This window comes from Urocampus carinirostris, chromosome 17 (assembly GCF_059441175.1).
Source record: "Urocampus carinirostris isolate Australia breed hairy pipefish chromosome 17, RoL_Ucar_1.0, whole genome shotgun sequence".
NCBI lineage: Eukaryota > Metazoa > Chordata > Actinopteri > Syngnathiformes > Syngnathidae > Urocampus > Urocampus carinirostris.
This window is the reverse complement of record NC_142365.1, coordinates 11,060,214-11,083,200: the sequence shown is the minus strand read 5'-3', so window position 1 is coordinate 11,083,200 and position 22,987 is coordinate 11,060,214. Positions and strand designations below refer to the sequence as shown.

At 41.1% G+C, this 22,987-nt stretch overlaps 1 protein-coding gene across 1 annotated transcript in view; it reads left to right on the top strand.

Annotated features, from left to right (window-relative positions):
• The window catches only part of tecta (tectorin alpha), a 50,427-nt gene extending 28,047 nt beyond the window's left edge, over positions 1-22,380 (top strand). The window contains exons 15-24 of the mRNA XM_088321676.1: positions 2,529-2,815; positions 5,103-5,383; positions 5,455-5,565; positions 7,043-7,248; positions 9,033-9,196; positions 11,572-11,820; positions 13,745-13,907; positions 16,827-16,911; positions 19,486-19,605; positions 22,131-22,380. Of these exons, the coding sequence (XP_088177802.1) occupies positions 2,529-2,815; positions 5,103-5,383; positions 5,455-5,565; positions 7,043-7,248; positions 9,033-9,196; positions 11,572-11,820; positions 13,745-13,907; positions 16,827-16,911; positions 19,486-19,605; positions 22,131-22,204 (1,740 nt within the window). The 3' untranslated portion in view covers positions 22,205-22,380. The remainder of the gene's footprint in view (positions 1-2,528; positions 2,816-5,102; positions 5,384-5,454; positions 5,566-7,042; positions 7,249-9,032; positions 9,197-11,571; positions 11,821-13,744; positions 13,908-16,826; positions 16,912-19,485; positions 19,606-22,130) is intronic.
• Positions 22,381-22,987: the final 607 nt, after the last annotated feature.

The window sequence follows — 22,987 nt, the reverse complement described above, 5'->3', positions numbered from 1 at the left end:
CACCCAACTGTACAGGGGGGAAACAACAGGCATTACAATACATCAAAAAAATAAAATAATAGTAATAACCATATTAATAAAAAAGAAAATAGACAAACATACATGACAGTGGGACAGGACATTGAGGGCAGACTGATTGGATAGGTCAGCAGGGCCTGTTGTTTATAAGGCTGATGGCAGAGGGGATCAGGCTTTTCCCTAGGCGGGCCTTTCCTAAATCTGATTGTCCTTTATCTGTTCCCTGACAGTAGTGGCATGAAGTATTGGTGTAGTGGGAGAATGAAATCCTGGATTATCGTGTTTGCGAGTCGGATGTGTCTCCTTACACAAAAACTATACAACATATTTCAGCAGGAATTTCAATAAAACAAAATGTATCATTACACCTGTTACATATATATATATATATATATATACAGTATATGTATTAGTGCCCTTAGGGAATGTAGGACATTTCTCATTCGTTATTCCTAAAAACTGTTGGATTCAAAATAACTCAAAGAAACAGTCAAGCAATATATGAGATTTTTCTTTTTTTTATTGAGAGCCACACCATCAAAAAACAACAAAACTTGCAAACCCGGTCTCCAGACAAAGCTATTTCTTTGTTCGAGTATTTCCAGGGACATACGTTTCACACCTAGGCCTTCAGTAGAGCTACGTTTGAAGCAATCCAAGCCTAAGTAACTGTTTTTAGCTATATTGCAGCTACAGGTGCAACATATATAAAAATTCATCAATAACCACCTTATAAGATTAGAATATAATATTGGAATATAGTCACACTTTACTCACTGAAAATCCTTATTATTTGTACATAAAATCCACCCTCCATTCTTTCCTCAAGGATATTTCAATTACTCTGCTGTCCAGATTATCCATGTGTTTCAGTTCCATCAAGAACTTTTCTATCGCCATCAGAGCTAATGCTGAAAATTGCAGTGTTGCCTGTGAGCCAGAGGTATCGCTCATAGTAAGTGGGCTGAAAGTGGTGGACAAAGCCTTTTCTTGGTTGTGACAGGCTTGCTAGCTTCAGAGTTGTCTAATCTTACTTAATGACTTTTCCTAAAAAATCCGTCTTGACAGTATTTCTGCAATTAAATTTGATTCTTCTCCTCCCTCAGCCATTTTGGGTTGACAATCACGTTACTAAATCAACACAACAATATATTTTCTGGTGCAACCTGCTACAGATACAGTCTGCTCGCTCTGGCTGGTACAAAATATCACAGGGGTCTCCAACATGGCACCAGGGTGCCCTCTAAGGACAGCTGAGGTGCCTGTGGACCTGTTCAGAAAATAGCTCACCAGTGCTGGGTCAATCGTGATTTTCTAGTGAAATAACATTTTAGTCGTTGACTGAGTCTATTTACCCCCTATTTCCATTAATGAACCTGGTAAGAACATAGTAGTTACATGATAAGCTGTAATTTTAGAAATGCATATCAAACTTGGTGCCCTTTGTGCTAAATAGTAACAAAAACTAGCTCTTAGCCTGATAAAGGTTGGAGACCCCTCTCTGTTACTAGCCAATCATTCTTCTTGGCTTTCTTTAACCGTGGTTGGCACAATCACTTTGGCGCATTACCACCCCCTAGCCAATCATAGTTTGTGAAAACACTGACATATTTCTACGCCAGCTAGAAGGCCTTGGTGTGGCCAAGTTGAAATATGACTGGTTAAAGCAAGAGCTTCAACAACACTTATGTTATGGTACAGGGCTTGCAGAATTGATTGTGAAGGCCGCCAGGTAGATTTCTGACCCCTGCAACAAGTAATGGCTGAAATGTGACCGGTTAACATCCGAGAGCAGTGGAACCAGAGTTATTTTTCCCTTTAAAGTCTTTAATAAATGTTTACCCTGGACTGCCATGTCTAATCTTGCTTCCATCACTTTATTTTATGATCTGACTCGCTGACATGTTACAGTCTCATTTGTATTCTTCTAACAGAGAAGAATATATATGTACCGACTGACCGACCGACCTACACACCTACCTTCACACCTACCCACCCACCCTGGTCATATCCCTCGATCCACAAAAACAAAGAAAATAAAAACAGGGAAAAAGTAGCAGAAAACACACACAGAATATTTTGGACCATGGCCAACCCAAATGCCCAAACACCCAAACAAGTAAAGCACCTCAGCACCCAAAGTGGTCATGCTTTAGTCCCTCCAGATGAAACGGGACACAAGAAAACGGTCATGACACTCGGGTCAGGGTGACACAACACACTCTTCTGTTCAACAGCAGGGCCCGACAGCTTTCACTGGTTTACCCCTGCCGCATCATACGGGTACCCTGCCCATCCCTTAGAACGCGTCTAAACATCCCACTATCCTTTTACAACAGCTCACCACTCTTTCCTATCACCAACAAGAGCTTTAGCTTCCACTATATTTAGACCTCTTTCCTGCCTCGTGTGTATTTGCCCAACAGAGTTACAGGGTTATAAAGAATTACATATGGGGAAGAGATATATAATCGGACTGTACACCGATGAGTTCGATCTTGTGGTTGCAGGTGAACGGGACGCCGGTGTCCATGCCATTGGTGACGGGATTGATGACGCGGCTTTCGTCGTCAGAGGGCTTCGTGGAGATCGACTCGCCGCAGGGCATCAGGGTGCGCTACAACCGCTTCAACGCGCTGAGGGTCAGCATGGGGATGCGACTTAGGGACAAGCTGTGCGGCCTGTGCGGCAACTTCAACGGGGACCCCGACGACGACTACATCACCTCCACGGGAAGGCCGGCCAATAGTGCGCTGGAACTGGCGCAGAGCTGGAAGACCAACGGCATGCAGGACAGGTTTGTGAGTAGGGGCTGAGGATTTAACACTGCGTATTGCATCGAAAAACATCAGAGACCAGATGATGAAGGTGCTGTATCTGAGTAATATCAGGAGCAATGTTCCCTCTAAGCTGTGCGCAATCGCGCACTGCTCGCACATTCTCAGTGCACAAGAAAATCTATCCAGCACAATGTTCCCTCAAAGCTGCGTGTGCGCGCAATTGTGCAATACCCAGAGCTTTTCCGCGCACAAGGAAATCTAGCTAGCTCACAAAAATCAGGGCTCGAAATTGCTAATTAAGAGGCGAATTAAATCAAAGTTACAGTGCATGAAAGTAAAAAATACACGGGTTCCCCTGACGCTGTGTTCTAAATGCGGTATTTTGAAGTCAAGGTCGAAGTAGAACGAAGTTGAGTAAAGTCAGTAGAGTTTTTCGAGAACCGGCTTCTTCGGCTCGGCTCACTAAAAGGAACCGGCTCTTTCGGGTCCTAAACGGCTCTTCAAGTTGTTTTTGCTTCTTTCATCCCTATATGACCAAATTTTATGGAAAATTATGCACACAATGACTTAAAGGAAGGAAGGGGGAATAGAACAAAAAAGAAAAAATACCAAAATGAAGAAGTAGTGAAAAGCTGAGAAAAAAAGAAACAAAAGGAAGAGAAAAAAGACGGAAAAATTAAGAAAAAAGCCAGAAAAAAAGAAAAGAAAAAGAAACAAAGGAAAAAAAGTAAATAGACAACAAAAAGAAAAAAGTAACAGCTAGGAAAAAATATACACAATGAGAATTTTTTAAAGGAATGAAAAAAAATAGAAAAAAACAGGGAAAAAGAAGAAAAAGTTTGTGTTGCATTCAAATAATTTCCAATTATACCAAGTCAATCTTGTTGCCAACATTGTACTTCCACTAAAAAATGTGATCAAATACAGTTGTGTATCGTGCAAACGGCTAAATAAGTCCCCCAAAAATGTTAGTATTATGCAACAAAAGATACCAGGAAAAAAAAAATGGAAATCTTGTGAAAAAATTGTTGCAAAAACAAATGACGTTTGTAGGCCGTACAACCTTTGCAATAATACATGAGTCAATTCATTCAAAAGTAAAAAATAATTTTGCATTGCCGGAGACTCAGCAAAATGTAACGTGATGTCAAGTTTTGGACATGTTTGACTTAGTTGCCACATTTGGGATTGCTGTTGCTCACTGTTGTTTCAAGCGTTGCTCACCGACTTTGTGTGAACGCTCAGACCCGTGGAAAATTACAGGGAACATTGGTCAGGATGCTTCTCACTTGGAAACCAGTAGTATCTGTTTCATGCGGGGGAGCAAAACCCCTGCTCCAAAAAATCGGCATGGAGAGGGATAGTCGCCACCAGGCTGTACTTGCTCAAGACACACAACAGAAAGCCCAAGTGGTTAATGGATCCTAAACCGTGAACCGTGATTGAAGTAAATGCACTTTATTAAACATTTAAAGCAAATTTAATTCACTTCGATTGGTCGGGGGATTTTGCAAACATTTTTTAGGATGGTTTTAAACCAACACCAACAACAAAAAAACTATCCAAATCTGCAAGTACTCAAGAAATAATAAACAATAAAAACAGCAGTTTCCTTTCAAATGTGCTGTACAAAATTGTCTTCATTCATTTACATATCACACTGGGTTTTTTTTGTTAGTGTAGCATGAAAATGGCGAAAGTAAGAAAAGTTATGTTTCAAAAATAGTCCAGACACCAACCCAAAAAGATAAAAAAGGTAGAGTTTAGTCAAGCACTTCTATGAAATGCACATACTTGCACGTGCCGCACAGGGACCTTGCTGTCTATTCAATGTAGAATGGAATGAAATGAAATGAACTGATCTGCATTTATATAGCGCTTTTCAAGTCAATGACTTCCCAAAGGGCTTTACAATGTGCTCCACATTTCCCAATAGCGGCCTTGCAGCCATGTAAGGCGCTAACCTGTTTATTGGGGGTATCAGGGGTTCAGTGTCTTACCCAAGGACACTTCGACATGTAACACGGACGAGCCGGGATTCGAACTGGGATCCCTTGATCCCAAGTCGAGCGCTCTACCTCCTGAGCTACTAAATTTGCAACAGTTTCAGGCTTGTGATATTATTTTGGGGAAATCCAGAGAGTAAGGAATTATCAAAATCTAAAAGGAGAGTATATAAAAGCATGCATTAGCACCTCGGTCTTTACCTGAAAGAAAAATTCGAGGATTCTGGCAATATCCTTCAAATTTGACCCTGGGTTTGACTACAGTAACACATAAATGCGTGGTTTGGAATCCCACCAGGTGCGACGAGACCCAGTACGTAGTCCTGGCCCAGTCCTGCGACAACGCGGCTGTGCTAGCGCTACAACGCGACGACGCCTGCCTGAAGCTGACCGAACCCAAAGGTTTCTTCCAGCCCTGCCACGGCCTGCTGGACCCTCGGCCCTTCTACCGCTCCTGCTACCTGGACGGTTGCTACAACGGGCGCGGTGCGCAAGTGTGCGGCTCGTTGGCGGCCTACGCCGAGGCCTGCCGCTCCATCGGCGCCCTCACTACCGACTGGATCGGCCAGGAAAACTGCTGTAAGGAACGTTGCTGATCCCGGTCCGAGTGTGCCCTGTAACTGACGTGGCGCTGCCTACCGTGTCTTTAGCAGAATGGATCGAGGACCCCTGCACCACCGAGACCTGCGCCAATTACACGTGCGAGCTGGAGAACGGAGGCGATCTCTGCGGCTGTCCAGAGTTACCTGCCGGTCGTCAAGGTAAGGTTGGAGGAGAGACGATGCTAGCATGCCGTGTAAAAATATGCATTGAGATGTCTGAAAGCGGGCAGCACGGCGACGCAGTGGTTAGCGCGTGTGCGGCACAGTTCTGAGGTCTTGAGATCGAAACCCCTGTGTGGAGTTTGCATGTTCTCCCCGTCCTTGCGTGGGTTTTCCTCCCCACATTCCAAAAACATGCATGTCAGGTTAATTGGCTGGTCCAAATTGTCCTTAGGTGCGAATGAGCGACTGCGTTGTCCGTCTCTGTGTGCCCTACGACTGGCTGGCAACCAGTTCAGAGTGTCCCCTGCCCACTGCCCGAACATAGCTGGGATCAGGGTTGGGTAGGGTTACTTTACCTGGATTACTTTCAATTACTTTTGGATTACTCCAATACCAAATATGCTAATAAAAGACAAAATAAATTAAAAATGAATAAAATTAAAGTGATTGAAAGTAATCCAGTTAAAGTAACCCTACCCAACCCTGGCTGGGATGGGCTCCAGCACCACCGAGACCCTACTGAGGATAAGCGGTGCAGATAATGTGTCATGGTTGCATAGCGCCTAATTGACCGCGCCCGTGTGTGTCACGTTTGCCATGGTGCGCAATTGGCCCCGCCCGTGTGTGTCATGGTTGCCATGGTGCCCAATTGGCCCCGCTGTGGCTCGTTGAGAGATTGACTTTCTGTCTATATCAGGGGTGTCAAACAGCCGGCCCACGGGCCGGATCACGCCCGCTAAGGAATTGAATCAGGCCCGCGAGACAACGCTCAGAGAGGCACAAGAGAAAAACGAGCTGCAGGTTGAAATATGTCCACTTGACGTTGCCAAAGCCAGGTGCCTCTCATAAAGACGCTGTAGCTGTATTTCTTTCTCACCCCCCTCTCTCTCTCACTATCTATCTCTTTCTCTCTCTTTCAATCTTTCTCTCTCTTTTTCTCTTTCTTTGTTCCTGTTTGTCTTTCTCTCTCTGTGTCTTTTTACCTCAAAAACAAATTGCTGCTGTCAAGTCAGCCTATGGTAGGAAGTCTCGACAGGGTTGAACATATCCCCAGAACACCGTACTTGCAGCCTCGTTATTATTTTCTGTCTCGACGCCGCCTCAGTCCCTTCCCGGACCCGATAACAATCCACGGAGCATCTGCTGGTGATCAGCATTTCTCTGCTCTCTGCTGACTTTCCTTAGAGTCCGAAATAATTGTAAAATGTATTTTTAATGTAACGAGTCAATAAAATACAAGGTGATTTGCAGCTTGTTTTGGTGGACACATTGACGTGTGCGGCTGCCACACAAAGCCCTCCGTAACCGACCCCCTTGGTAGGATTTGCTGTATGTTGTCTGCTGCAGGACATACTGCACGATGAAAATCTGTGTTGTATCAAAAGTGCCAAAAGTAACTGGGATACAGCGAAGGATTACTGTAATTGAATTTATATGCACGTTCTAATGGTATTAATGATGACGTCCGTTGCAGGTGATGACGAGGACGTAATCGAGGCGGACGTGACGTGCAAGGCGGCCGCCATGGAGGTTTCCATTTCCAAGTGTAAACTTTTCCAACTTGGCTTCCAACGCGGGGACGTCCGAGTTAATGATCGACATTGCGCCGCCGCCGAGGGGGAGGACTACATCTCCTTCCACATCAACAACACTAAAGGACACTGCGGCTCCATTGTAAACGTATGTTTTGCCTTTGGAATCACTCAAATAGGTGTTATTGTATAGGATTTCAATATGATTGAAGCTTCCCTATTATTGCTTTTATTATTTTTCATTCATTTTATTTTTTGTACATGTAATATACAACACATACAGTACAGTAATCCTACTTTTTTCACTAAATTGCGTTCCAAATTAGAACCCATTACAGAAGAAATCAGTAAATTCGTACCATAATTTTGTTTTACAATCATTATGAAATGAAATACCATACAATACTTTGACACCCCAAAACCAAATGTTTTTATAAGGCCAGGCGTTTGATTTTTTTCTACTACTTGGAGACTGTTTAGCCAATCGAAATGCAGAACGAAATTTAGATCAGGCCAGGTTTGGGCTTAAAATCTTACCTCTAGGCTGAAAGTGGCGGACAAACCTTTTACCCGCCTGCTAAGGGGATGCTCGTGTCGGAGTTGTCCGACCTTTCGCGATTAAACCAATAAACTATATATATCCTTATGAAACCCGGTCTCTTCAAGTTCAGTGTTAGTGGATTACCACCCCTTAGTCAATCATAGTAAGTGAAACCAACGACGTCTCCTAACGCCTGCTAGCAGGCGCTCAGACGCCAAACCGGAATATGATTGGCTTAACCAACATCTTTCTCAAAGACTGATGTTAGGGTACTTGGCCTTTAGGATTTTTTTGTTAAATCCACTGGGTAGATATCTGAGCCTAGCAACAAGAAACGGCTGAAATGTGATTGGTTCAATGCTTGGAAGGGACTCAAAATATTTATTTGTGGTAGTATCTCCAAGTTACAGACCAACTAAAAGAAATACAAATTTTTCGATTAATTATTTTTTAATGAAAATTAAAGCAGGTATGATAGTATGTTAGCTTAGTATTCAAATCAATGTTTTTTTTTAATTGAATGAGAGTTTTTTTTGTACCACTCGGAATCACTAAATATTACATACTGGCCCTTTAAATATGAATGCACTCATCTGGAAGCACCACAATCAGGAAGAAGCAATGAAAGGAAGCTGACAGACAATGTAATGACCAGAACGGAGGCAGGACCCACTAGCGTAACGTTTCTCACTGTTTTATTGGGAAGAAGGGAAAGGATTGCACACACAATCCGGAGATCGCTGGTCACAGGGAGCAGATTGCTCAGACGCAGAAGTGGTATTTCCGTGGCGAGCAATGGCGGTGTCGGGAACGGAAAAAACGCCTCAGTAGCCGGGATAGAAGGGCAAGAACGTGGTCGGGATCGGAAACAAGTCGAAAGCCAGGTGAGGAGAGTAGACGTGGTAAAGATCAAAACAGGTCGTAATTTGGGACGGGAGATCAGACGTGGTCGAGATCAAAACAGGTCGTAATTCGGGACGGGAGAGCAGACATGGTCAAGATCAAACAGATCGTAACAGGAGAAAAACAGGAGTAAAAACACAGGACAGGCGAAAAAGGGCTTGCCATGTAAAAACGGAGATTCACAGACGGACCGACAAAAGGGGACTGACAGGACAGAGTTTAAATACTGTCAAGCCAATCTGTCAACAAGCTGCAGCTGGCTCCACACGGGCGGGGCCAATTGGGCGCCATGGCAACCGTGACAGACAATTTGGAATTATTTACCAAGTATTGAAGATCAAAACGTAATTATCATCGAACGAGGGAGGGCCTTCCCCCCCTGACACCCAAACTCTAAGTTTAGGGTTTCTTCAACTGGTATTGCTGGGATAGTGAGAAAATTTGGTCGTAAACAAAAGAAAAACCTGACACGATTGATTCCTTGACAGTCGAACGGCACGCACATCTTGTACAAAAACACGGTATGGATCGAGAGCGTCAACAACACCGGCAACGTCATCACCAGGGACCGGACCATCAACGTGGAGTTCTCATGCGCCTACGAGCTGGACCTGAAGATCTCGCTGGAGACCGTCCTCAAACCCATTCTCAGGTGAGTACGATCCAACGCGGATTCGGTTCCCGCTCACTTCTTGCGATACTGCAGCAGAGCTGTCAATATTATAAGGGACCCCCGGTTACCACCTTTGGTAGGCGCTACAGGTCCCTTAAAACAAGGAAAAACAGGCTTATAGATAGTTTCCTCCCCAGGGCCAACACCAACCTAAAGAAGCGCGCAAAAACTGTAAACATCTTGCTGCGGATTTGGGAACTATTGTTGGTGTTATTACATTCATTTTCATGGCATTACTGTTACAATGCACTATTTTTTTATGACACTATTATTATTACCCCACCAGCAGAGCGATGGTGGTGAAAAGGTTTTTGTTTGGATCTAAGTATGAGTGTATACCTAATCAGAGTACTTTTACTCAGACTTTCTGTTCTGAGGTGGGCCAGAACTCTAACATTTTCAGATTTGTGTATTATTGTTTAAGGTTAGACCAAGATTGGTAAACTACTTTACATAATTACAATCATGGATGAGAAAGGATTTTTTCTAAACTCTACACATTTTTCCACAAACAATGAGAAAAAAAGATTTTCATGTACTTTTACTCTGTTACATTTACTTGAGTAAGTTTTGGGAAATTATGTACTTCCAGCAGTATTTTCAAATCCCGATACATTTACTTGAGTAAATTTGTCATGAAAAAAACGGTTCTTTTACTCTGCTACATTAGGCAACATTGAAGTGGTTACTTCGTTACTTAATAAATCCCCTCCGTGTACGTACGCGTCTGTCTGTCTCCGCTAAGGCCCATTTGTTTTGATGCAGAACTCTGCCAGGCTCTACCATGTTTAACCAATCAAATGTAGCAGCCTCGTCACGTGACCATATTCAACTTTAGCAGTAGTTGGGGAAAGTTTTTTCGGATGACACAGATCAAACATGTCGCTTTGCAATACCGACTATAAAAACAGAGAAGAGGAGGAACATCCCTGGCCTCACATCAAGACACCAGCTACAATATGCAATGTCCTCTTTGTTGGAGTCCATGGGCTAGCTTCTTGTTCTGCTTGCAGAGCCTGTTAAGAAAAGTAGTGGGGCTTTAAATGTGCTACTTGGTGCTACATGTGCTAATTTATTTATTTGATTTATACTATTATTTATTTTATTGTGTATTCAAGCACTAGAATTTACGTAGATTATTTTAATCTACTTTCAAAAAATATATATTTTGTTGTTGACTGGAGGGACTTTATTAATTTTATGATCTGATTGGTTGTTTTAAAAATCAATAAATCCGACGTTGCTACAGTGACTCAGTACTTGAGTCATTTTTTTCACCAAGTATTTTTTTACTTTTACTCAAGTAAGTATGAGGATGACTACTTTTACTTGAATAATATTATTCTGAAGTAACAGTACTTTTACTTGAGTAGAGTTTGCTCATTCATTGTTTTTCTCATCACATGTTTACTCTGGCAGCACGGCGGAGCAGTGGTTAGCGCGTGTGCGGCACAGTTCTGAGGTCATGAGTTCGAACCTCCTGTGTGGAGTTTGCATGTTCTCCCTGTGCTTGCGTGGGTTTCTTCCGGGCACTCCGGTTTCCTCCCACATTCCAAAAACATGCATTTCAGGTGAATTGGCCGGTCCAAATTGTCCCTAGGTGTGAATGAGCGAGTTGTCTGTCCCTGTGTGCCCTGCAATTGGCTGGCAACCAGTTCAGGCTGTCCCCTGCCCACTGCCCGAAGATAGCTGGAATGGGCTCCAGCGCCCCCGCGACCCTACTGAGGATAAGCGGTGCACATAATGGATTGATGGATGGATGTTTACTCTGTCTAATATTGTTAAATACAATGTTTCACCACATTTATATCAATGACAATACAGAATATTCTGTTCTGTTCTATTCTACTCCGTTATTTGTTTTCCTCTCTCCTCTCATCTCTCCTACTTGGCTCCCTTCCCTTCCCTTCCCTTCCCTTCCCTTCCCTTCCCTTCCCTTCCCTTCCCTTCCCTTTCCTTTCCTTTCCTTTCCTTCCCTTCCCTTCCCTTCCCTTCCCTTCCCTTCCCTTCCCTTCCCTTCCCTTCCCTTCCCTTCCCTTCCCTTCCCTTCCCTTCCCTTCCCTTCCCTTCCCTTCCCTTCCCTTCCCTTCCCTTTCCTTTCCTTTCCTTTCCTTTCCTTTCCTTTCCTTTCCTTTCCTTTCCTTTCCTTTCCTTTCCTTTCCTTTCCTTTCCTTTCCTTTCCTTTCCTTTCCTTTCCTTCCCTTCCCTTCCCTTCCCTTCCCTTCCCCTTCCCCTTCCCCTTCCCCTTCCCCTTCCCCTGCCCTATTGTTTATTTTGTTTACCGGTAATTTCATTCTATTCTATTTGTTTTTTTCAATTCCATTTCGTTCCATCGCCTGGTCTCCTCCCCCCAGCGTCATCAACCTGACCTTGGCCACGCAGGCGGGCAACTTCATCATCAAGATGGCGCTGTACAAGAATGCCTCGTACCGACAGCCTTACGGAGAGGGCGAGGTGGTCCTCAGCACCCGGGACGTCCTCTATGTGGGGGTCTTTGTGGAGGGCGCCGACCACAAACAGCTCGTACTGGTGCTGAACACCTGCTGGGCGACGCCCTCCCGGAACAGCAGCGACCGGCTGCGCCACGTCATCATCGAGCGGGGGTAAGACCACCAATTTCCCATCAAAACGTTTTAAAAAGGGGGCGGCAGTGGCTCAGGAGGTAGAGCGCTCGTCTTGGGATCAAGAGATCCCAGTTCGAATCCCGGCTTGTCCGTGTTACATGTCGAAGTGTCCTTGGGTAAGACGCTGAACCCCTAATGCCCTCAATAAGCAGGTTAGCGCCTTACATGGCTGCACGGCCGCTATTGGGAAATGTGAAGCACACTGTAAAGCATTTTGGGAAGTCTTGACTTGAAAAGCGCTATATAAATGCAGATCATTTCATTTATATTATTTAGTACTTTTATTTTATCGTCCTTTTTTTATGATTTGACTTATTTTTTTAACGAGAAATATTAAATATTTTTGCAACCTTGCGTTGCTGTTTATACGCATAATTAGGGAAATTTAGTCAAAAATATGATTTTATTTTTATTAAGAGGATTTTGCATTTATAAAAAATGGGGTTTAATGTAATATCATTTAATTCATTGTTGATAAAAATAACAAGCATAAATTAAAAGTTTTGTGTCGGAAGAATTGACCATTTACAATGCAAAAACTGCTTGCCTCTTTGTGAGATAATTTGTCTTAGTTTTTGCATTTTTACAATAAAATATGAAAAATGATACAGGAATAATTAATGTTACTCTTCATATATTGGTAAAAAGTAATCATTCTTAAAATTAACAAACAATGTGTCCTGTATTTAATATTTCCCCCCCTTTTTACTTATTTTACCAAGATAGCTCATTATTTTAATTGTTATTCTAATAATTATTTGTAATTATTATTTTCAACAATTAAATCATTGATACAAAATTAATAAAAATATAAAAATGAGAAGTATGAACAAAAATATATTGAATTATGTTTCACTAATATGAGACAATTTTTGTGTCTCATTCAATTTAATTTATTTTCATCAGAACTAGCAAATTAAGCAAAAATTCAGTCAGAAAATATTGAAAATATTCTTTATTTTTCACTTTTTTTATGTTTTTGCCTTTTTCTATTTTCAAATGGAGCTCCAAATTTCAATATAAATAAATGAATATGTAAATCATTAAAATACATACATAAGTATATAAAAAACATAATGTAAATAAATCAATAAATTAATATGTAAAGAATAAATTTAATTAAATTAAATACATACAGTAAGAGAATAAATAAATAAATATTTGAATGAGAAACTAAAATAAAGTATGAATCAAAATGAAAGTAAATGCACATATAAACGAGTAAATAAATTAGTATATACATTGAAAAAATATACATATTTTGTTGTTGTTATTATTGTTTTCAGTATCCCAACTTCCCACTTCTCATAATTTTGTAGTATTTCTTCCTTTTTTTAACTTTATTTACTATTATATACATTGTCATCATTTTTTTACCATTTTGGTTTGGCGGGCCGGATGAGAAAGCACGTGGCCCGCGGGCTGCAGTTTTCCCACCCCCCCCCCTACACAGTGGGGCTTAAAATCCTTCATACCCCCCCAGGGTTGGGTAGGGTTACTTTAACTGGATTACTTTCAATTACTTTTGGATTACTCCAATACCAGATATCCTAATAAAAGACAAAAGAAACGAAATATGAATAAAATGATGACTCACAACATGTGGTAAGCTTTCTCTCCTGGCTTTGATCTCTTTGACCTCCGGCAAAACTAACATAAAATGCGACAGAAACCAAATGAAAATCAATCCAAACAGCTCGCCAACATCATTTTTGCCGTTCCATGTATTCCGTTACTCCCCAAGCCTGCACAAAATGTAGTCATTTTATTCATATTTAGTTTCTTTTGTCTTTTATTAGCATATTTGATATTGGAGTAATCCAAAAGTAATCCAGTTAAAGTAACCCTACCCAACCCTGTACCTCCCATCTAAGCGGTATTTACTTTTTGTGGGTGTCTCGAGGTGCCCCAACATCAAGGACAAGACCATCGGCATGGCGGAGAACGGCGTTTCGCTCACGAGCCGTTTCCACGTCACCGTTTTCAAGTTTATCGGCGACTACGACGAAGTGCACCTTCACTGCGACGTTTCGCTCTGCGAGCCCGAAAAGCGGACCTGCAAAATGGTGAGGCGCCCGCCGCCGTTTCTCATTCGTTCTCCACCACTTTAAAAATGTCATTAGTTATAGTAATCCCTATACTTTTACTCTTACTTGAGTAAATTTGTGGAGTAAAAAACTGTACTTTTCCTCCGCTAAATTAGGCTACATTGAAGCCGTTACTTCGTTACTTAATAAATCCCCTCCAAGTAAGTACGCGTCTGTCTGTCTCCGCTAAGGCCCATTTACTTTGATGCAGAACTCCGCCAGGCTCTACCACGTTTAACCAATCAAACGCAGCAGCCTCGTCATGTGACTATATCAAACTTCAGCGGGGGAAATTTTGTTAACGGATGAAACCGATGGACAATGTCGCTTAGCAATGCCGACTATGAAAAGTATTTTTGTAGTAATATTTCTCTAGTTGCTCTTTTATGTTGTAGTATTTTGTATTGGTACTTTTTTGCAATTCAGTAGAAGTATAATTGATGTATTTCCAAAGCAGTATTTTAGTAGTATTTTTGTACGATCTAAGTTGTATTTTGTAGTAGTTCCATATTAGAATGTTTGTTGTATATCTGCAGTATTTCTGTAGTGTTTTTGTAGTACATTGTTACTGTAGTTTTATTTTTGTAGTATTTTTGTGATATTTCCATAGGAGAATTTTTGTAGTATTGGTATAGGTGTAATTTGCAGTATTTCTGTTGTAAATCTTTTGTAGTATTATTTTTGTAGTAATATTTCTCTCGTAGTTCTTTAATGTTGTAGTATTATGTATTGGTATTTTTTAGCATTTCAGTTAAAGTATAATTAATGTATTTTTAAAGCAGTATTTAAGTAGTATTTTTGTACTATCTATTTTTGTACTTTGTTCTAGTTTTATTTTTTAGTAGTTCCAGATTAGAATGTTTGTTGTATATCTGCTGTATTTCTGTAGTATATTTGAAGTACATTGTTACTGTAGTTTTATTTTTGTAGTATTTTTGTGATATTTCCATAGGAGAATAGGTGTAATTTTCAGTATTTCTGTTGTAAGCCACTTGTCGTAGTATTTTTGTAGTAATATTTCTCTAGTGGTTCTTTTATGTTGTAGTATTAAGTATTGGTATTTTTTGTATTTCAGTAGAGAAAAATTGATGTATTTCCAAAGCAGTATTTTAGTAGCATTTTTGAAGATTTTTTGTAGTATTTCCATAGTAATACTTTTGGAGTAATTAATTATGTAGTTGTATTTTGTAATATAGTATTACTCTAGTAGTATTTTTGTAGTAATTCTATACTAACTTTTCATTTTCAGAAGGAAAGCAAAATAATATAGGAGGTCCCAGTTTCTAAGCACTATATTTGATATTTAGTTTAGTAGTTATTGTGTAGTATTTTCGTTGTATTTCTGTACAAGTATTTGGATGGACACACAATGTTGGCACCAAAAAAGTTAACAACTCTTGGGGGCCCCCTAGTGGTTGCAGGTCCCTAAGAAGCCGCTGAGTGAACACAAAGTGTCAATGGGGAGTCGGATTTTGCAAGGGAGTCGAATTTATGCACAATACCGACTCTTACTTCCAAGAGAATGCCAATAGAGCCACTTCGTTCGCGAAGAACACGAGTCGGTTGCAGCATGCTTTCGTAGTAAATACTGTATTCGTAATCGCTATCTAGATATATTATAGTCGCTATTTCGATTGGTGACATGATCGGAAAAGACGTGACGTAAACAACTAGGGGGAGAGCGAAAAAACGCGCCGCTATAAACAGAGTAGGCAGAGACACGCCGCCATTGCCGTTCTGCAGCGTGTTCCCCCAAACTGCGCGCGTGCGCAATTGCGCACAGCTCGCACATTCTCAGCGCACAAGAAAATCTAGCCAGCGCACAAAAATGAGGGCTCCAAATTACTCATTAAGATGCGACTTAAGTCAAAGTTACAGTGCATGAAGGTAAAAACACACGGGTTCCCCTGACGTTGTGTCCTAAATGCGGTATTTTGAAGTCAATGTCGAAGTAGAACAAAGTTGAGTAAAGTTAGTAGAGTTTGTCTGGGAACCGGCTCTTTGGGTTGTTTTTGCTTCTTTAATCCCAACATGACCAAATATTGTGTAAAATGATGCACAAAATGACTTAAAGAAAGGGGGGAATAGAACAAAAAACAATAAAATACCAAAATGAAAAAGGAGTGAAAAGCTGAGAAAAAAGAAACAAATGTAAGAGGAAAAAAAGAAGGAAAAATTTAGGAAAAAGCCAGAAAAAAAGAAAAGAAAGAAATGTTGGAAAAAAAGTAAATAGAGAACAAAAAGAAAAAAGTAACAGCTTCGAAAAAATAAACACAATGAGATTTTTTTAAAGGAATTTTAATAAAGTAGAAAAAAAACACGGAAAAAAGAAGAAAAAGTTTGTGTTGCATTCAAATAATTTCCAATGATATCAAGTGACTCTTGTTGCCAACATTGTACTTCCACTCAAAAATGTGATTAAGTAGAGTTCTGTATCTTACAACCGACTAAATAAGCCCCCAAAAATGTTAATATTATGCGACAAAATATGTCAGGAAAGAAAAAGAAATGGAAATCTTGTGAAAGAATTTTAAGTACAAACGACGTTTGTAGGCCGTAGAACCTTTGCAATAGTACATGAGTCAATTCATTCAAAAGAGAAAAACAATTTTGCATTGCCGGAAACTCAGCAAAATGTAACTTGATGTCAAGTTTTGGACATGTTTGATAATGAATTATCTTGCCACACTTGGGATTGCTGTTGCTCACTGTTGTTTCAAGCGTTGCTCCCCGACTTTGTTTGAACGCTCAGACCCGTAAGGAAAATTACAGGGAACATTGAGTGTAACGCACCACTTTGACCGTTAGTAACGATACCGGCGACATAACGGCGAAAAAAGTAATCAGATTACCCAACACTGGCCTCCGCCTCGCTAAAAAGACGCTTGGTGCCCACAGAACTGCCCGAACAAAAAGAGGACGTCATCCAAAGAGAGGAGGCTAAACGATCATGTCCTCAGCGTCGGGCCCATCCGGAGACAAGGTTTGTTATTTGTCTGTGCAGTAGAACCCCCGGGATACGGCAAACCCCGCCTTGTGACGTTTTCACTTTATAAGATGTTTTTGGGGCGTTTTTCCAACAAATTATTTCACATACCCAAAAAACTTTCTCAACTGCCTGTCTGCTATTGGTCAACATAATATAAAACCCTCGTCAACTATTGGTTCGCGTCACGGCATCGTGAAAAAGCCGATATGCTTTAAGCTGAAATACCTCCCACAATGCCTTTATCTCTCTTCATTCATTTCAGAATCTTACTGAAATACTGTATATATTTGCTATGTGTCCATTTCCGTAGTGCAGTGGTTAGCACATTCGCTCAACGTGCAAAAGGTCTACAGTTCGAGACCATGTGGATACATATGGGGAGAGGGTTGGGTGCCACCAGGCTGTACTTGCCCAGAACATTGATGCTAAACGGAAAGGAAAAAACATAACCATGGAATTAAAGCTTGCGATCATCAAGAAAAATAAAGAAGGCACATGAATCACTAACATATGTATTTTTCACACATTATTATAGTGTATTTTTATCACCCCCGAGTGAAGTGAAGGTGGGGAGGAGTTCAGAAATGAACACCATCTTTCACAAGCAGTAAGGTAGGTTACCCTAGATGTGAAAAATGCCCAGAAAGCTGGAGCAGTGTTTTTTCCAGAAAGACATTTCACTCCAAGAAAGAATGATATTAATTAGCAACACCATCATTTACAGGCATTCAGATAGATTACCCAGGAAATGAAAAATGCAAAAAATATCTGGCTCAGCACTTTGGGTTTAGTTGACTCGGCATTTTTTCCCAGAAAGACATTCCCATCTTTCAAGCCAGACTGACATTCAATTTCAACATAATTTCTTGCAGACAGAAGGGTTCACTTATATGAGGGGAAAATGCCCCACAAAAAATGACTCTGCACTCATGGTTGTGCTGACTCAGCATGGATTTTTTTTCAGAAATACATTCCACTCTTCCAGGACAGAACAACATTAAATATGAACAACATCTTGCAGGCAGTCAAAAAAGTTACCCCAGATGTGAAAATCCCCTCAAAAAGACAACTTGGCATTTTTTTTTTTTGTTTTCCTGACTCAGAAGCTTTCCCAGAAAGACATTCTACTCTACTACAGAAACAAATTTAGCCAGGATCAAATTGTTTCACAGGCAATTAGGTCGGTCATTCTAGAGGTAATAGTACCCACCCAAAAAAACCCTGTCAGCCCTTTTGGTTTTGCTGACTCAACAGTTTTTCCAGAACGATAATCCCTGCTTCCAGGCGAGAATGATATTTAATTTTTGCACAGTGTCTGCAGACGGTTGACCTACATGTGGAAAAATTGCCCCAGTTGACTCAGCCCTTTTGATTTTGCTGACCCAGTATTTTTTTTCCAAAAAGACAGTACGCTCTCCCAGGATAGAGCAACAATACATGTCAATACCATGTTTTACAGGCTGTCAGATAAGTTACCCTCAATGTGAAAACTTCCGCTGACTTGGCACTTTAGGTATTTCTGACTCAGCAGCTTTCCAAGAAAGATGTTCTACTCTCCGAAGGAACAACGTTGGCCAGGATCTCATTGTTTCATAAGAAATTAGTTAGATCAATGTAGAGGTAATCATACCCAAAAAACCTGACTCTTCACTTTTGGTTTTGCTGATTCAACAATTTTTCCATAAAGACATTCCCCTCTTCCAGGCTAGAACAATATTCAATATCAACACAATGTCTTGCAGACAGTTAGAAGGGTTGATCTACATGTTGAAGAATCGCCTCCCCAAAAAGTTGACGCAGCACTTTTAATTTTGCTGACTCAGCTTTTTTTAAAAGAGACAATCACTCTCCTAGGACAGAATGACAGAACAACATTACACCTCAGTACCATTATTTACAGGCTGTCAAATAAGTTACCCCAGATGTGAAAAATGCCGCTCACTCAGCATTTTTGGTTTTGCAGTCTCAGCAGCTTCCCCAAAAAGACATATTACTCTTTTAGATCAGAACAACTTTGGCCAGGAGTATATTCTTTTCCAAGCAATCAGGTAGGTTACTCTAGAGGTGAATGACCCTGCCAAAAAGAAAAAAAAAACACCCCAAAATGGTTTTGCATCTCAACGCGGGTAGCATTCTAATGGCGCACAGTCGTAGTTTGTGCAATGGCTCCCAAGGCTTGTGGTGACGCTAAACTGAGAAGCAAAACATGATAACCATGAAACCAGAGTTTGAAGTCATCAATAAAAACAAAGAAGGCACACAAATTGTTAAAAGCAATGACAGAAAAGGACAGTAATGACAATCCTTGCAAAATAAAGTTTTCAAATCTCTGTTAGTTATCATCCGCTGTCCCCTTTGCCTTTGCATCCACCTTCCACTTCACTGTACCAGCTCAAGTCATAAACGGAAATAAAACACATGAGCTCATTTACATAGGTTTCTATCCCCCGCTATACGGCAATTTCACTTTGTGATCCTCACTTCATAAAAGAATAATGTTGTATCCCGGGGGTCTTTTTGTATTTTCTGTGCTGTTTCTTTTGTTTTTTGACTGTGAAATTGTGCCAGCTTCTGATTGGTGCGAGGACGATAACGGCGGTTGTGAGCAGATGTGCACCAGTAAAGTTACTGGTCCAGTTTGCAGCTGCGTGACTGGGATGCTGCAAGAAGACAGGAAGACCTGTCGGAGTAAGCGCATTTAGAGTCGGTTTTCACTGTTTCCTTCTCTAGCCATTCATGTCATCGTCTTAGCTGCGGGCTATGGCTTGTCAAGAGATGCTTTTGTTATTGTTAGCTGTTCCTGCTTCGTCTTTTTGTGTCACTCGCCTTCCTAAGCTGCTTAGACAAGCGAACCTTGATGATTTCCGTGATTCTGGCATATTTGGCTTTGTTTTCCACTGTTGCCTTCTCTAGCAACCTATGTCAGCCAGTTAGCTGCTCTTAATGGCTATTGTTTTCTTTAGATGCTCCTGCTTTATCCTTTGGTGTCACTCGCCTTCGTAAGCTGCTCATGCAAGCGAACCTTACTGAGTTCCATGATTCTGGCATCTTTGGCTTTGTTTTCCACTGTTTCCTTCTCCGGCAATTCCTTTTAGCCACTTGACTGCAGGCTTTGGGTGGCCTTTAGATGTTATTGTTATTGTTAGCTGCTCTTTCTTCGTCCTTCAGTGTCACTCGCCTTCCTAAGTTGCTTAGACAAGCGAACCTTGATGACTTCCATGATTCTGGCATCTTTGGCTTTATTTTCCACTGTTTCCTTCTTTAGCAATTCTTTTTAGCCACTTGACTGCAGGCTTTGGCTGGCCATTAGCTGCTATTGTTATTATTAGCTGCTCTTTCTTCGTCCTTCAGTGTCACTCACCTTCCTAAGCTGCTCATGCAAGCGAACCCTACTGAGTTCCATGATTCCGGCATCTTTGGCTTTATTTTCCACTGTTTCCTTCTTTAGCAATTCCTTTTAGCCATTTGACTGCAGGCTTTGGTTGGCTTTTAGATGTTATTGTTATTGTTAGTTGATCTTTCTTCGTCCTTCAGTGTCACTCGCCTTCCTAAGCTACTCATGCAAGCGCACCTTGCTGAGTTCTGTGATTCTGGCATCTTGGGCTTTGTTTTCCACTGTTTCCTTCTCCGGCAATTCCTTTTAATCACTTGAGTGCATTGGCCTGCCTTTAGCTACTATTGTTAGCTGCTCCTGCTCTTTCCTTTAGTGTCACTTGCCTTCCACAGCTGCTCATGCTTGCTAACCTAGCTGAGTTCTGTGATTCAAACATCGTTGATTGTTTTTTCTCAACTGTTTCCATCTCTAGCAACCTATGTCAGCCACTTAGCTGCTGGCTATAGCTAGCAGCTATTGTTGTCTTTAGCTGCTCCTCCTTCATCCTTTTGTGTCACTCGCCTTCCACAACTGCTCATGCTTGCTAACCTAGCTGAGTTCTGTGATTCAAACATCGTTGATTTTTTTATTCAACTGTTTCCATCTCTAGCAACCTGTCAGCTACCTCGCTTCTGGCTATAGCTAGCCGCTTTTGTTGTCTTTAGCTGCTCCTCTTTCATCCTTTTGTGTCACTCGCCTTTCACAGATGCTCATGCTTGCTAACCTGGCTGAGTTCTGTGATTCAAACATTGTTGATGTTTTTTATTCAACTGTTTCCATCTCTAGCAACCTGTCAGCTACTTAGCTGCTGGCTATGGCTAGCCGCTATTGTTGTCTTTAGCTGCTCCTCCTTCATCCTTTTGTGTCACTCGCCTTCCACAGCTGCTCATGCTTGCTAACCTAGCTGAGTTCTGTGATTCAAACATCGTTGATTTTTTTTTTCTCAACTGTTTCCATCTCTAGCAACCTATGTCAGCCACTTAGCTGCTGGCTATAGCTAGCCGCTATTGTTGTCTTTAGTTGCTCCTCCTTCATCCTTTTGTGTCACTCGCCTTCCACAACTGCTCATGCTTGCTAACCTAGCTGAGTTCTGTGATTCAAACATTGTTGATTTTTTTATTCAACTGTTTCCATCTCTAGCAACCTGTCAGCTACCTAGATGCTGGCTATGGCTAGCCGCTATTGTTGTCTTTAGCTGCTCCTCCTTCATCCTTTTGTGTCACTCGCCTTCCACAGCTGCTCATGCTTGCTAACCTAGCTGAGTTCTGTGATTCAAACATCGTTGATGTTTTTATTCGACTGTTTCCATCTCTAGCAACCTGTCAGCTACCTAGCTGCTGGCTATGGCTAGCCGATATTGTTGTTTTTAGCTGCTCCTCCTTCATCCTTCTGTGTCACTCGGCTTCCACTGATACTCAAACAAGCAAACATCGCTGAGTTCTGTGATTCTAGCATCTTCAAATACAGAACTGCTTTGTGGCGTACATTTATTATAATTGAATTTATTTTTGGGGGGGAAAATTTCATAGCGCCCCCTACGTATCATGGTAAAAATGCCACCAGTGCCTAAAACCCCCACTGTATTTAGGGCTTCTGTAGAGTATCTTCTTCTAATGCCTATGCTTAAGTCCATTTTAAGCAACACTGACCTCTAGTGGTGAATCATACACACTGTCACATAGACAAACCAATAGAATGACACAGCGGACTCATTCTTATTTGTTTGCTCTGCATTTCCTAACGTAATAGAACATTGCCAAAAAACTGATTACGTTGAGAAAAAAACTGCAAAATAAGTGTTTTTTTTTTGTTTTTTTTTCTTTTTTTTTGCGTGTCCTAGCTTCGAGTTCCAGCTGCAGAACCGCACCTGCACACTTCCTGCCGATGGCCGCCGTCCTTCTTCTCCTTCGCTGACGCAAGAAGATTTGATTTATTACTTTGTTCTCATTCGGTGTGATTTCCGTCATCATCACTAGGTGGCGCTGTGGAGGAGCTTTGGTGTTGTTTTCAGGGAATACAAGGTCAAAATGATGCGAATCTTTGTGAAAATGTGGGATTTTGGATGGAAGAAAACACAGAAAAAAGGAAGGGTTGGGAAATTATGGAGTGAATTTATAATTTATATATATATATATATATATATATATATATATATATATATATATATATATATATATATACAAACACACAGTGAAGATAATAAGTATTTGAACACCCTGCTAATTTGTTATTTCGCCCACTTAAAATCATGAAGGGGTGTGAAATTTTCATCATAGGTGCATGTCCACTGTGAGGGAGATAAACTAAAAAGAAAAATCCAGAAATCACAAAGCATGATTTTTCAACGATTTATCTATGTGATATAGCAGCAAATAGGTATTTGAACACCTGAGAAAATGAATGGTTATATTTGGTCCTGTAGTTTTTCACCAGGTTTGCAAACACCGCAGGAGGGATCTCGGCCCACTCCTCCACACAGATTTTCTCTAAATCAGTCAGGTTTCTGGGCTGTAGCTGAGAAACAAGTGGTTTTAGCTTCCTCCAAAGATTTTTGATAGGGTTCAGATCTGGAGACTGGCTGGACCATGCTAGAACCTTGATATGTTTCTTACGGAGCCACTCTTTTTCCTGGCTGTGTGCTTTGGGTGGTTGTCGTTGTCGACCCCTCCCCAATGCTCAGACTGGGGGAAGGAGGCT